General features: G+C 41.2%; 1 protein-coding gene and 1 long non-coding RNA gene across 40 annotated transcripts in view; one reads left to right on the top strand and one right to left on the bottom strand.

Annotated features, from left to right (window-relative positions):
• Positions 1-11,770, top strand: part of CLIP1 (CAP-Gly domain containing linker protein 1) — a 108,278-nt gene extending 96,508 nt beyond the window's left edge. For all 39 annotated transcript variants that reach the window (XM_083589619.1, XM_083589616.1, XM_083589639.1 and 36 more), the window contains 3 exons: positions 578-627; positions 8,596-8,720; positions 9,954-11,770. In XM_083589619.1, coding sequence (XP_083445745.1) covers positions 578-627; positions 8,596-8,720; positions 9,954-10,176 — 398 coding nt within the window. In that variant the 3' untranslated portion in view covers positions 10,177-11,770. The remainder of the gene's footprint in view (positions 1-577; positions 628-8,595; positions 8,721-9,953) is intronic.
• Positions 635-5,676, bottom strand: LOC310751441. The gene is made up of 3 exons (XR_014542501.1): positions 4,991-5,676; positions 4,528-4,956; positions 635-1,558 (listed from the first exon to the last, which is right to left on the bottom strand). It is a non-coding gene; the product is annotated as an uncharacterized lncRNA (long non-coding RNA).
• Positions 11,771-15,039: the final 3,269 nt, after the last annotated feature.

The following is a 15,039-nucleotide window of genomic DNA, read 5'->3' as shown; positions in this document are numbered from 1 at the left end:
AGTCGCAGAATGCAGCATTTTATAGCTGAGGAAAAAAATAAAAGCATATGGAGCACCAGGTTTAAAAAAGATCTAAAATAAAACCTTGTAAGGTCTTTACATGGTTCAGTAAAGATGGCAGAGTATTCCCTGGTCACCTCAGACATCACTTCCGAAGGCAAGAGATTTGGAGCAGGGTTTTCAAACATTGTCCTAATATATGGGCAGGTTCTTGCAGAACCAAGTATCCTAGTCCCTTCATGCCATTTTGAGCTTTAAAGGTAAGAATGAGGAGCTTGAAATGTGCTCAGAACCAGACCAGTAACCCACGCTACAGTTTCAAAGCAGGCATGAAGATTTTGTGTAGCCTCCAGGGGCAGTCTTAGGTACAGCTCACTACATTACTCCAATCTGGAAGTTTTAATCAGAGTATAGATATGAGGCCAGATTTCCTTTTCTTTCTCTCCCTCTCTCATATCTCTCCATTTTTCTCCCCACCCCCCTGGTTCTCTCCTAAATTCCAGTTGTATCAGCGCATAAGTAATGATTATTTGCTGGAAATATTTTCATAAGTGTTTTTTTCTTCTACTTTTCTAAGATGACACAGCCAGTGATGCCCTTCAGGATGAAAATAACCAAGAAAGCCAGGTATTTCTTTTACCCTCTTGGCCCCATGCAGAAATAGACAGCTGCAAAGCAGCATTTCACGGGTTGGTTACGCATACGATTAACATGGGATGACTTCTACCTCATTTGTTTCTCATGGGGGGGGGGGAGAAAAATGATGTCTTAATTTGCGTAAAGAAAAGCAACCTGTGAAAGAGCAATTGGTAGGGCAGCATCCCAGAGATGGTGGTGCCTGTCTGGCTGAGTGAAGGATGAGCCACTGGTGGGGATGAATAAGGTATGGCTGGATGTAGGAGCTGCTCAGGTGTGCTTAATTTCTGGTAGTGGAACCATATCTCTTCCCTTCCGACCCTTCTCTGGGGCCAGTGACTTAATTTATGTCTCAGGAATAAGAGCTGGGCCTAACATCAGCAGTGAGATTTGTCGTTTCTCAGATCAGAAAGTATTTGAGTAGAATATTGCATTATCAGACATTAGAAATTGCCTCCAAAACCTAATAATAATAATAATAATAATAATAATAATAATAATAATAATAATAATAATTTATTTATTTATACCCTGCCCATCTGGCTGGGCGGCTTCCAACAAAATGTTAAAATACAGTAATGCATCAAACATTAAAAGCTTCCCTGAACACGGCTGCCTTCAGATGTCTTCTAAAAGTCTTGTAGTTGTTGTTCTTTTTGACACCTGATGGGAGGGCATTCCATAGGGTGGGTGCCACTACCGAGAAGGCCCTCTGCCTGGTTCCCTGTAACTTGGCTTCTCGCAGTGAGGGAACCACCAGAAGGCCCTCAGCGCTGGACCTCAGTGTCCGGGTAGAACATATCCATATCAGTTTCTAATCCTGCCCCATAATATGCAAAATCACTGCACCCTGATTCCTTTTATGATGGATCCATTCCACCCATACTGGAATGGGGAGGGGCCGCAGCTCAGCAACAGACCACTTTTTTTAAAAATGATATTTATTAAAATTTCAATAGAAATTACAAAAGTAATAAAGAAATAGAAAAAAGAAAACAAAAGATACAAAATACAGAGAAAATAAAAACAATTAAAAATAAATCCATCTTTCCATGTCTTGCCTTTCATTTACTTGTTTCCCTGACCTCCTCACACCTCCCTTTTTTGTATTCCAGTTCGAATGGTTAATTCAGCAAATCCTTTCCCTCTTTGTTTTTATCTTAATTCTTTATCTTAACATATTATAACTTTATATTTTCATCTATTAACAAACCATTTTTACATACACCTTTTTAACATTGTTGCTAAAACCGCTTCATTTCATTCCGACATCATTTTAGCATTCCTTAATTTTACAATGTTTCTGTAGATAATCTTTAAATTTCTTCCAATCTTCTTCCACCGACTCTTCTCCCTGGTCTCGGATTCTGCCTGTCATTTCCGCCAATTCCATATAGTCTATCACTTTCATCTGCCATTCTTCCAAGGTGGGTAGATCTTGTGTCTTCCAGTACTTTGCAATGAGTATTCTTGCTGCTGTTGTAGCGTACATAAAAAAAGTTCTATCCTTCTTTAACACCGATTGGCCGACCATGCCCAGGAGAAAGGCCTCTGGTTTCTTCAAGAAGGTATATTTAAATACCTTTTTCATTTCATTATATATCATCTCACAGAAAGCCTTTATCCTTGGGCACGTCCACCAAAGGTGAAAGAATGTGCCTTCATTATCTTTACATTTCCAACATTTATTATCGGGCAAATGGTAGATTTTTGCAAGCTTGACTGGTGTCATGTATATCATTTTCATAATATTCTCTCTTAAGGCATTACATGCCGTAAATTTCATACCTGTGGTCCACAACTGTTCCCAGTCAGCAAACATAATGTTATGTCCAACATCTTGTGCCCATTTAATCATAGCAGATTTAACCGTTTCATCCTGAGTATTCCATTTCAACAGCAAGTTATACATTCTTGAAAGTATCTTAGTTTTGGGATCTAACAGTTCTGTTTCCAATTTTGATTTTTCCACCTGGAAGCCAATTTTTTTGTCCAGATTGTAAGCCTCCCTTATTTGATAGTAATGAAGCCAGTCTCGCACTTTATCTTTTAGTTTCTCAAAACTCTGCAATTTCAATTTGTCTCCTTCTTGTTCCAAAATCTCCCAATACTTCGGCCATTTGGCCTCCATATTGAGCTTTTTCTGAGCCTTCGCTTCCATCGGTGATAACCACCTTGGGGTTTTGTTTTCAAGTACATCTTTATATCTTATCCAGACATTAAACAATGCTTTCCTGACAATATGGTTTTTAAATGCTTTGTGTGCTTTAACCTTGTCATACCACAGATATGCGTGCCACCCAAAAACGTTATTAAAGCCTTCTAAATCCAAAATGTCTGTGTTCTCAAGAGGCAGCCATTCTTTCAACCAGCAAAATGCTGCTGATTCATAATAGAGTTTAAGGTCTAGCAGGGCAAATCCACCTCTTTCCTTTGCATCGGTTAGTATTTTAAATTTTATTCTGGGCTTCTTGCCCTGCCAGACAAATCTAGAAATGTCTCTCTGCCACTTCTTGAAACAGTCCATTTTGTCCAAAATTTGCAATGATTGAAACAAAAATAACATTCTTGGCAATACATTCATCTTTGTAACAGCAATTCGACCTAGCAAGGAAAGCTTCAGATTTGACCATATTTCTAGATCCTTTTTCACTTCTGACCAAAAATTCTCATAATTATCTTTAAATAAATTTAAGTTCTTAGCGGTCATATTAACCCCCAGGTATTTTACTTTCTTAACCAGTGTTAAACCTGTCTCCTTCTGAAACCTCTCTTTCTCAATCGGTGTTAAATTTTTTTCGAGAACCTTAGTTTTTAACTTGTTCAACTTAAATCCTGCCACTTGACCAAATTCTTGAATCAGTTCCAATACTCTTTTAGTACTAGATTCTGGAGATTTTATGAAGATTTTTCTTCATAAAACTCCAAGAGATATTATCAAAAGCTTTCTCCGCATCTACAAATATTAAGACTGCTTAGTATTAATATTCGCTTCCAGTTTTTCCAAAATGTTAATTATATTTCTCGTGTTATCAGACAAGTGTCTGCCCGGGAGAAAGCCAGCTTGGTCTTTATGTATCTCCTCCACTAATACTTTTTTTAATCTTTTAGCCAAAATATCTGCAAAAATTTTGTAATCCACGTTAAGCAGGGATATGGGGCGGTAGTTCTTAAGTTGTGTCTTTTCAGACTCAGTTTTCGGTATAAGTGTAATGTAGGCTTCCTTCCACGACTCTGGTGCTTTTTTCCCCTCCAAAATTTCATTCCAAACCTCCTTTAGTGGTTGAGTAATCCAATCTTTCAAAGATCTATAATATTTTGAGGTTATACCATCCGGCCCTGGAGATTTGCCCAACTGCATATTCTGGATGGCACCTTCTACCTCCTGTTCTGTTATTTTATAGTTCAACATTGACTTGTTTTCTTGAGAGATTTTTTGTAATCCATTTGTTTTTAAGAATTGGTCTATATCAATCTCTTTCTGTGGCCCTTGTGTATATAACTGTTTAAAGTACCTCTGGAAACATTTTATAATTTCCACTGGATTCTGTATATTCTTTCCTTCCACTTCCAAATTAGTAATGGTATTAAGTTTTTGTCTTTTTTTCATTTGCCAAGCTAACAGTTTCCCACATTTATTAGCCGATTCAAATGTCCTTTGTCTCATCTGTTTAATTTTCCATTCTATTTCCTGATTCGTCATTTTCATGTATTGGACTTGGTATAACTTTATTTCTCTCAGAATCTCTTGTGACTTTGGTTTCGCTCTCAGTTTCTTCTCACCCTCTTTTATTTTCTCCAAAATTTTGTCTTTTTTCTCATTTTGAATTCTCTTCTTTATTGCATTCTGTTGAATTAGAAACCGTTTACGTTTCTAAAGCAACAGACCACTTTTGTGGCATGGAGAAGGTCCTGGGTCCAGGTCCCTGCACCCATCACTTGCTTAGGCTCTGGAGAGCTGCTGCAAATCAGAGCAGACTGACTACCAAGCATCTGTCTTAGGTAAAAGGCAGTGAGTAGGCCTGGGTGATATATTGACATATTGCCCAGGACCAGTATGAGGGCCAGACCGCGATGGTGACTTCACTCAGTGGTATATGGCTGGTGAAACTGCCGCTGCTCCTGAGCCCCTCCAGCACCCAGCACAGCAAAGGAGAAACAAGCTGTGACCGGGTGCTGGAGGCAGTGGGACTCAGGAGCCACGGTGGTTTCACCAGCCATATACCACTGAGTGAAACCGACATCATGGCTGGTCCCTCATACCAGCGCAGAGGGAGAATCAAGCTGCATCGGTGAGGCTCCAATACAGCTTGTTCCTCCCTATGCGTCATTAAACTGCTTGGCTGAGGAGAGCCAGCTGTCCTCTCCTCACTGGCTCTCCTCAGCCAAGAAGTTTTATGGAGCCCCGGACCCGCCACTAGCTCGCACGATACATTGGTGGGGTAGGGGCGCTCCTTAACTGCTCCCACTCCCCAGCTGCTAGTGCGCAAGCGGGAGAAGGACTGGGGCTCCCTCAGCTGGGTGGGGGGCAAGCAAGCGGCCTCTTTCTCCAAGGAGAAGGAGGTTGCTTGCCTGCCCCCTTCCCATTGCCAGCAAAGGCAAAGGAGCCCTGCTGGCGGAGCCTGTCAGGGCTCCCTCCATCTTGGGGCGTGGTCTGGCTCACTCGGCTGTCAGGCAGGAGCCTCCCCACAAGCTGAGCAGCGGACTTAGGCCAGCTGCATTGGCCCTGACCTGCAAGGCTCTGGGGTGAAAGAGCCTCAGCTCCTGTGGTGAGAGCTGTGGCAGTTTACCCAGCACCTCAAGGGATGGGGCCAATGCAGCTTTTTTTCAGCATCGCGGTATATCGCCAAACCACAATGTTTGACTGGTGATGCACCGCAACGTTAAAAACCTAATATCACCCAGCCTAGTGATGAGTTTCATTAGGAACTGATAGCTACCAGCTCAGCAGATTTTACAGGCTTCTTTTTTTGGATACAGCAAGAGTGACTGTATCCCACTGTCTCCCTCACACACACCCCACAAAGGCCGACATGCACACACAGATGAAAATAGGGACATCCCATTCCATATAATCTTACTATTTATACCCCATGCATCTTACTGGGTTGCCCCAGCCACTGTGGGCACCTGCCCATATATATAAAAACATAATAAAACATTAAACATTAAAAAAACCCTTCCTTATACAGGATTGCCTTCAGCTTGGGGGTCACATATCTCCCTGCCCTCCAACATTTCTCCAATGAAAATAGGGACATCCCAAGGAAAAGTGGGACATTCCGGGATCAAATCAGAAACTGGAGCAGCTTCTCTAAGTCAGGGACATCCCTGGAAAATAGGAACACTTTGAGGGTCTGACACCACGCAAGAAGAATGAAAACACACACAAATAAACCGATACACAATGGTCTCCTACTGACTCAGGGACAAAGAGCACACTTGTCCCCATCGGTGTGGAAAGTTAATTGAACCTTTACAGAAGCCCAGCTCTGCAGAGCAGAGAGAGAGCAGCTGCGCTGGGAAGAGAGGCTCCTGCACTGGCCCTCCTGAAATCCCTGGAAAGCCCCTTTTCCAGGCTCCAGCTTCATCACCCAAACTGGGGTAAAAGGTTGGAAGGGCAAGCTTCGATGTTGTATCTGCTGGGACTTCTTCAGTGTAATACACTTCACATAGGCTTAATTATAACTATAGTATAATTAACATACTAATGCTTGCTTGCTTTTTCTTCCCCCCACCTTCCCTTGCTTTCATCTGCCTCTGGGAACGTTCTTCTCCAATCAGCATATGGTTTGTTTCCACTTTCTCTCCTTTTTTAAATAGCTTTGTCAGTTTCAAGCTTTTTGCTGTGGGCAGTTCTCACTGTCTTATCCCTTGTGCGGCTGCCCCATAGTTCTCCTCTGCTTTGCCTTCTGTAAGAGGAATAGTCCTCTCTTTAGTGCAAAGAGACAGGGGGGTGCTAGCTATTCAAGCTTAGGGGCCCATGGCACAAGGTTGCAGAAAAATGGCATACGCTAATTGATATGGATAGATGCATATTTAGGGCCACTTTCAGGGTGGGGGGTAAACCCCAGCTCTTGCTTCCAGAGCTTACCCTGAGCTATGGGGTGCCCACAGGATTTTCTAGACCCAGTGCAGGTGGCTGCAGTCTCACTGGTACTGCACTTTGCAGTGCACCCAGTGGTCCTACAGAGCAGCGTAAACTGTATATAAAACAGCCCAGAGAGGCAGGACCCATGCAGAAGATCCAGGGTTTTGTTCTCCTGGACCACCCCTTGATTGTACCCAAGTAAAGGAGGAAACCTGCACTATTCTGGGAACTTTTACATGAATAAATTGACACCTGTCCTAGAAGGATGCCCTGGGTGTTGTGAGCCAGCCTTTTGGATACTGAACCACCAGGGTTAACTATTAAGGAAATCTGCCAGAGGACAGTACTTGGGGGTGTCATATATTCAAAGAGATATCATGGGGGGGGGGGAGAGACCCATCGGAATAAACAGGGGCAGTTTTTTAAAAAATATTGGGAATTCTCCGACACAAAAAGGTTGCAGCTTTGAGGGCTTTTAATTTAAGCAAATGGATTTTTTGGCCCCAAAACAAAAATTAGTCATTTTTTTAAAAAAATATAAATTACCTTCTTAAAGCCAAGTTTTGACTGCTTTTAGTGCTCCCCTGCTGTGATGCCAAAAGCCTTGTTCTGCCCCACAAAGACTCCAGGTACACACACACATACACACAAACACACTTTTCTGTTTTTTTCTGGGTGCTCCCACAGGTCTTCTGATGCGAAACACTTTTCTTTTTGCCCCCAAAGCATCCCAGTAATAAAAAAAAATCATTTACATTTTTCTTTTCTATTTTGCTGAGTGCTCCCTTAGTTTCTTTGATGCCAAAAGTTTTTTTTGTGGCTCGCCAGTCATTCAAAAATTAAAACTGGCCACATCCACTTTTACACTTCAGCTCTCAGGATTGTTAGTCAATGCTGCTTATGGCCCAAAAAAGTTTAGCTACCCCTGGTTTAAAGACAAGGTGACTAACAGAAGATGTGACAGAGGTCTGTAAGTTTATGTATGTTGTGGAAAGAGTGACTAAATAGTGTGTGGGGAAAGGGATCCTCCATGGTCCATAAGATTTGAATATGGGGTAATCCAATAAAATGAATTGGCAGTAGATTCAGAACAGACAAAAGAAATTACATCACACACTGCAGAATTTATGGAATTCACTAAATCAAGACACAGTGGTTGTCAGTGACTTGGGTGACTAGAGAGATTTGTGAAGATCAGAAACAGCTCCTTGTCATGGTGGCTCCATGGAGCCTCTGTGCCTTCATCCCCTGCTGATGTCCTTCTCAGAGGCATCTGGTTCTCTAGGCATATGGAGCGTATACTGGAAGGTTTGATCAAGTCCCTCTCCAAAGACTCCCGAGTGAGCTTAGCTATCACAGGATAAGTTGACAGGTCTCCTTAGAAAAGACCCAGAAGCAGACAACCAAAATGTTCCAGGGGGCTGGAAAAATTCCCCTTTGTGAAAGGTTTTTCGTTTGGTTTAGAAACAAGGGAGGGAGCACAACAGGGGAGTATAAAATTATGCATAGTGTTGAGAAAATGGAAACAGAATCTATCATGATACTAGAAACAGGTCATCAGAGCAAAACATGTTTATCTAAGAGAATTGCTATCCTGTGCATTACGGTTTTCCAGCTCTGACAATTCACTCCTCTACATACCATGAGGTTTATTAATATTTGTTTAATGCTTAAAAGTGTTCTATGTTTAAAAATAAAAGTTACAAGCATTCTATCTATGTATAAATTAAGTCAGCACAATTTCTTTCTGTGCCCAATTTCTGCCCTATTCATTGCTTACATCACATACTGTATTTTTTAAAACCTTCAGCTTAAATATTCTGAGTTTATAATCCTGTCTCTTCTTTCTTCCACCATGTACCCTTCAGATTGACTTTCTAAATTCAGTGATCGTGGATCTTCAAAAGAAAAATGAAGAACTGAAATTGAAAGTGGAAATGATGTCTGAGGCAGCACTCAACGGCAATGAGGAAGAAGCTATTAATTATGACAGGTTGGTTACTTACAATATCAGCTGGAAATCTTGGTAGCATTTTAGAATTGAGGCTGTTGAACTGGCCTCATCAAATGCCAGCCAGAAATTCCTGAAGTATTACTGTGGTTTTCAAACTGTATACTTGCAAGTAACCCTATTGAAGAACCTCGGCACTGCAGAGGATCCTGGGTCATCTGCAGAGTGCACACTCCGTTCATGGGGCTCACAGAGTGAGCATTTTAGACCTCCCCATGGCCACTAGGTCAATTGAGAGATGACCTCAGACACCCCCAGGGTCTCCCTGCAACTGTGCATCACACCGTTATGGTGGGCAGGCTATCTTTGGGGGGTTATTTCACCAGTATTGACCTTCTAATTGACAAACACTTGGTAAGCTTCTGAGGAACCTCTGAGTGCCCAGAAAGGATTTTTAAATGCTATGGCTATGTCACTACAGATTCACATCATGCACCTTTAATTACTGTTCATCTTTACTAAGCTGAGTGTCATGTTTAACCCACTGTTTTCATGGTGCCAGTGTGGATAGAGCTTTGATTTCCTCCTGCCCAGTGAATTTGATTCCCACATACAGATGGCAGGAAGTGAGTTAACAGCTACCCCAACTGAGACTCGCTGAAACTTTGACCCACAATTGTCAAGGATATAGACAGTTAAGATTTTAACCCTGTTTCTCTTTAGTGCATGACTCCCAGACTAGTCAAGGACATGGGACAATCCTCTTTAAAACTTGGTGTGAATTTCAGACTGTTTGTATCCCTATTCCCGCCCCCGCCCCCCCGCAAATACGTTGAGATATGAGAAATCTCTGCAGTTCACAACAAGCAGTAATGTATTTCTGTGTAGGTTTCCAAGGTAAAGTGTGGAAAGCTTCTGCAAAAGGCAGGTGATCTTGCCTGCTGGCCCAAACCCTCCCAAATCAGTACAAAAGCAGGAAGTGTTTTGATCTAAAGGCAGCCCTGTTTAGGGAAGTTTTTAATATTTAATGCGGCATTGTTTTTAACACTCAATTGGGAGCTGCCCAGAGTGGCTGGGGAAACTCAGCCAGATGGGCGGGGTATAAATTAATAATAATAATAATAATAATAATAATAATTATTATTATTATTATTATTATTATTATTATTATTATTATTATTATTTCCTATATATTTCCTGTCTCTTTAGAATCACCGTTCTCCGTAAAAACAAAATGAAATTCTAGTCTTACTTATCAAATTTTGATCTTGGCAGTGAGGAAGAAAACCAAATCAAGAAGAAGCCTCGCCTTTTCTGTGACATTTGTGACTGTTTTGATCTCCATGACACTGAAGATTGTCCAACTCAAGCACAGGCGTTAGACGAACCTCCACATTCGACTTACCATGGCAGCCGAAAGGAAGAGCGCCCCTATTGCGAAATCTGCGAAGTGTTTGGGCACTGGGCTACAAATTGCAATGACGACGAGACCTTCTGATGCAGGAGAGGACCAGGGAAAAGAAACTTTGCTCTGTGCATTAGTCGGATGTCCACCCCCAGACATTGAGGGGCTGATGGCGCCGGAAAGAAAAGGACAGCCACCCTTGCCCTCCCCAACCTCTTCACAACCAACAGACATAGAGATATTTTGGTCTTCCATAGCAAAATAACTTTATACCGCCCTAAGTTAAATGAAAATAGAAATAAATAATTTACTAGGCAGATTGCTGCCATTTTCTTTTCCAACTTCTGGGTTTGCATTATCTTTAAAGAGGAACTTCCCATATGTCATGTTGTTTAGCTGTAAGGGGGAAACAGCAAAACTCTAGTTATGTTTTAGCTTATTTAAAGACCTTAAAATTATGCTGTTAATTTTCATATTTGCACTATGCTCTTAAAGCTGCAGTTGTACGTTTTTAGATTTTGTAAAGTTTTCAACACTGGAATGAGTTAAGAGATGAGCTCTTCTTTATTATTTTCAACTGCTCAGTTATCTCTTGTTCAAAGAATATGTGAGCTCTGGTGCACTACCTAGAGATCAGTAGTGCCTTTATTTCAGCAAGATTTCTTAATGGTGTGAAATTTTGTTTAGAAAAATATCATGAAGCAGGTAAGCCAACAAGCTACTGTGCAGAAACTTTTTATAACAAAGCCTCTAAGCTGTGCACATGGACGGACCTCCCTTTCCACGTTCTTTCAGCTTCTGTAGAGTTGTACATAATAAGTACATATATAAATATATTTAAGAAAAAGGTTTATATTTTGAAAAATTCTTGTTGTCTTTAGTGCTTCTTTTCATCTGAACTCCTCAGAGGACCTTTGTGCACAGCACAGTCACTTGATTTAATAACTTTAGATAGCCTCAATCTTGGGAGATTTTTTCTGACTGAGTTTATTTTGTGTGTGTTTGCAAAAAAAGAAAAAAAATCAGCAAATTTGTATCCTGTAAAAGGTTTTTATTAAAACCCATTCACAAATCAAGACTTTTTAAATGAACAAATAATTTATTTATTTCCCCCTTGGTCTGAATTTAGTTCCAGATGAATGTAAAACAGAAAATTCAATATTTAAGAATTATGGATTTTCTAAGAAGCAAAAAAAAACTTATATGAAATGAAGAAAATGTAAAACCAACAGGCTTGTGCTGTTATGGGTGAAATCGTGCCATGCATTAAAGTGGATGTAAAATTTCTGATGGAGTTAATGCTGTGGGCCACTGAGCCCAAGTCAAGGTGATACCGCTTAAGCTGGTTTAGGTCTCTCTTCTTTTGAATGTCTCAAAAACAAATGTAAAAAAGAGAAGCTATATGTTCCCTGCTCTCTGTACATTAGAGGAATTTAACTCTTGTATAACTTTGTGTGTATGTGTGTGTGTATATATATATATATATATATATATATATATATGCGCACCTCTGATGTATTTTTCCTCCAGATTACAGACAGTATTTGGCATATGAGTACAATTTAATGTAATTGTTGGAAATTTGGAGTAATGAATGTATAAAAGGGTTAGGGAAAAAAGCAGGGAAATCAGTATTAAACTAAACGGAGTGTACTGTAGCTTTAATAAAACGGTTATTCTCTTGTCACCTGTGGTGTTTTTCTTTTTCTTTGAGATTACAAAACCCAGAATGCCAAACTGCTTACAAGCCATTTGGGCATATAAGTGGGTAAGTAAACAAATAAAAATTCTGCAGTGCACAGGTTGAACTGGGACCATGCCCAAGAAAGTGTTAAGTCGGCTCTGTGACAGGTTCTGCTCTTTTTGTTTGTTGTCATCACTTAATGCTAAACATGTTTTTTATCATCTTATTAGGGTGCAATGGTTTTTCATCAGGTTTGCTAAGGGAAATTTGGGTGTGAGAAGCAAGTGTTCTTACTTGTGTCTCAGGCAGGTGTAGGTAGCCAGGTGCCTTCTAGATGTTGTTGGACTCCCAACTCCCAGCAAAATGTGGATAGTCCCAGGTCAGTTATCCCTGCTCTAAGACAAACCTTTGAGAGTTTTAAACTGCAGTCCTATACACACTTACCTGGAAGTGAGCCCCATTAATGCAGTAGCACTTCCTTCTGAGTAGACATGCATCAGATTGCACTGATAAGAGGTGGGAAGAGAGAGGTGGGAAGCTAGCCGCTTAAGGTTCCAGTAGGAGCAAGAAATACCATGATGTGAACCCTTTATAAGACATCTGAACCTAGAAGCGGGAAAATGTTTGCCTGCTCCAGTACCTGATGACTTCCCAAAAGTAGGCCTATCTCATCCCCTCCCCTACAATGCACATGTTGACACCATTTATGACTCAGGCATTCTATCCAGGCCCACCAATGTTCCCAGCCCTTATTTTATGGATATACCAAACCAGTGTATCTTCTTGGCACTGCCTTAGACAATTTATCATACTTCTGTATCTGTTTAATAGCAGGTAACTGCACTCACTCTCCCTACTACTGCTGCTGTCTTCATCTATGACTTTTCAGTACATGCCACATGGAAAAAAAATTTGTGTTGCATGCATGGCAATTTTCTTATCCTTCCAAAGAAAAACAGATTTTTTCAGAGAAGCAACATTAAGAAAGTAAGGTTGAAACCTAGTTGCTCAGATGCCCCAATCCAATGAAACTAGCAGCAGATCTTTTTAAAAAGAATAAGGTTATTTCTAAACTTTGTGTGCGAACATATACACTTTATAATATATATAGTTTATATATTATAATTGCACTTTATAATATATATAGTTATCTTATTGAGTTGATTTTATATGTGTATATTTTTTCATTAGAAAAATAACCACTCCAGTGCAGTTGAAGCATCTGACAGCTGGGGGAAAGTTTTTTTTATTTCCCTAGATACCCCCAAAATACATTATTAAAACCTGAATTCTCGTATTAAAACCACAACTTGCAATGGTACACATCTTCTTTATTAAGTGATCCACAAGTTAGTTTAAACCTCTGAAACTGGTCTTCGGTTTTCTGGAGAATTTGTAAACAAAATGAAGCTCTACCCCTCTCAGGCAAAGGTATATTTGTGCTTCGTTCCTCTGCCAGTCTTACTTTGTGAGTCAGCTTTTCCATGAGGGCCATACACCACATTCTTTACCCAGCATTCAAGTTCACACCTTTTAAGCCCTTCCAGAATGTGGCTATAACTCTGTGTGCTGTCACTAAAATAAATCCAGTTAGTGGTTTATCCACCAAGTCCTGGTTCTCATTTAGACACATATTCAGTAACACAAGCTCTGGAGACTTTGTGACATGCTGAAGGGAGAGGTTTCTAATACTTTTGCTTCCCCAGTGCCTTCTGCATCTGCCACCAGCACTACAGGCTGTAAGAGACATCATCTGTGCAAGTTCTCTTGGGTTTTAAAAAATAAAACTGGCTTATAGTTTATATAGCAGAGTTAAAAACTTGGAAGCTGAATCTAACCAATCCTTCCTCCACCACCTCTGTCTCATTCACACATCACTATCATTGCTTAAAAGAGTAAATAAAAGACACGTCCCATTGGGAAGGAGAAAAAAAATGGTTCTTTACTTACATTTTCTTCATATTTACAAATATGGCTTTGAATTCTATGCCTTACATGGGGAGCTAGTTTCTCAAGCATGCCTTGTGTGTGTGAAAGAGAGACTACAGAGTGTGTTGTTGTTTAGTTGTTTAGTCATGTCCAACTCTTTGTGATCACATGGACCAGAGCACACCAGGCATTCCTCTCTTCCACTGCCTCCCTCAGTTTCGTCAAATTCATGTTTGCAGTTTCGAGAACATTGTCCAACCATCTCGTCCTCTGTCGTCCCCTTCTCCTTGTGCCCTCAATCTTTCTCAACATCAGCATCTTTTCCAGGGAGTCTCCTCTTTTCATGAGGTGGCCAAAGTATTGGAGCCTCAGCTTCAGGATCTGTCCTTCCAGTGAGATCACAGAGTGTATTCCCCCCATCTGTTAGTCTCAGCTCACCCTCCGCTGACGGGAGGTGTGCAAGGTTGCTTGGACCTGACAAGTTCTGCCCACGAAGAGACTCCTGGCCTCTGGGGCCTAACATCTGGCTGCTTCCACAGCCAGTTCCATACCAGGAGTTTCAACTGCAGATGGGCAGGGGGGTGGTCCTGGGTGGCAATGCACCTACCTGTGCAAGTGTACACAGGCACATAGATTGTAGCTTTATTTCTGCACCACTTTTGCACAGTGAACATGTCCATCATCCCAACAGCATTAGAACAGCAGAGCATGGTAGGGCAATAATGCGCAATAAAACAGTACATCAATCTCTCAGTTTCCAAATATATTAATCCTTTCAACAAAAACCACAATAGTCTTGTGGCCCATTCTCTTGCTGCCAACCTTCAGGTGTTGCGGTCCTGAGTCAAATTTAAGGCTTTATAGGTCAAAAACAGCACTTTGAATTGGACTAGGAAGCTAATTGGCAGCTGGAACAGTCAGGCCAGGATGGGTGTTGAGATGCTCAAACCGTCTTGCCTCAGTGAGCAATGTGGGCTGTTGAATTCTGCACCAGCTGAAGCTTCTGAACTGCCTTCAGAGGCAGCCCAGAAAGAGATCCACCTTGAGACCTGTGGTCAGATGTGGTTCTTCAACCCTGCCTACCTCGCAGGGTTGTAAGTCTGGGCTGACAAGGCTTTGGTGCATCTCATTGGCACCTTCGGTTGAACCACTGGCACCTCTCAGACTATGTAATTGTCTGAGCTGAAGATCGCCGTGATGTGCTCCTTACCAGAGCTATGACGAGTGCTGACGACTGATGGACAGATCACCGGTTATTATGCTCCACGATGGCTATCCTCAACGCAGGCTTCAAGGAAGGAAACCAAGGCGCAAAAGGAACACTCAAATGAACAAAATGAACA

The sequence above is a fragment of the Podarcis filfolensis genome (assembly GCF_964270895.1).
Source record: "Podarcis filfolensis genome assembly, chromosome: 16".
NCBI classification, from domain to species: Eukaryota; Metazoa; Chordata; class Lepidosauria; order Squamata; family Lacertidae; genus Podarcis; species Podarcis filfolensis.
Note: the sequence above shows the minus strand (reverse complement) of the source record. Positions and strands in the feature narration are given on the sequence as shown.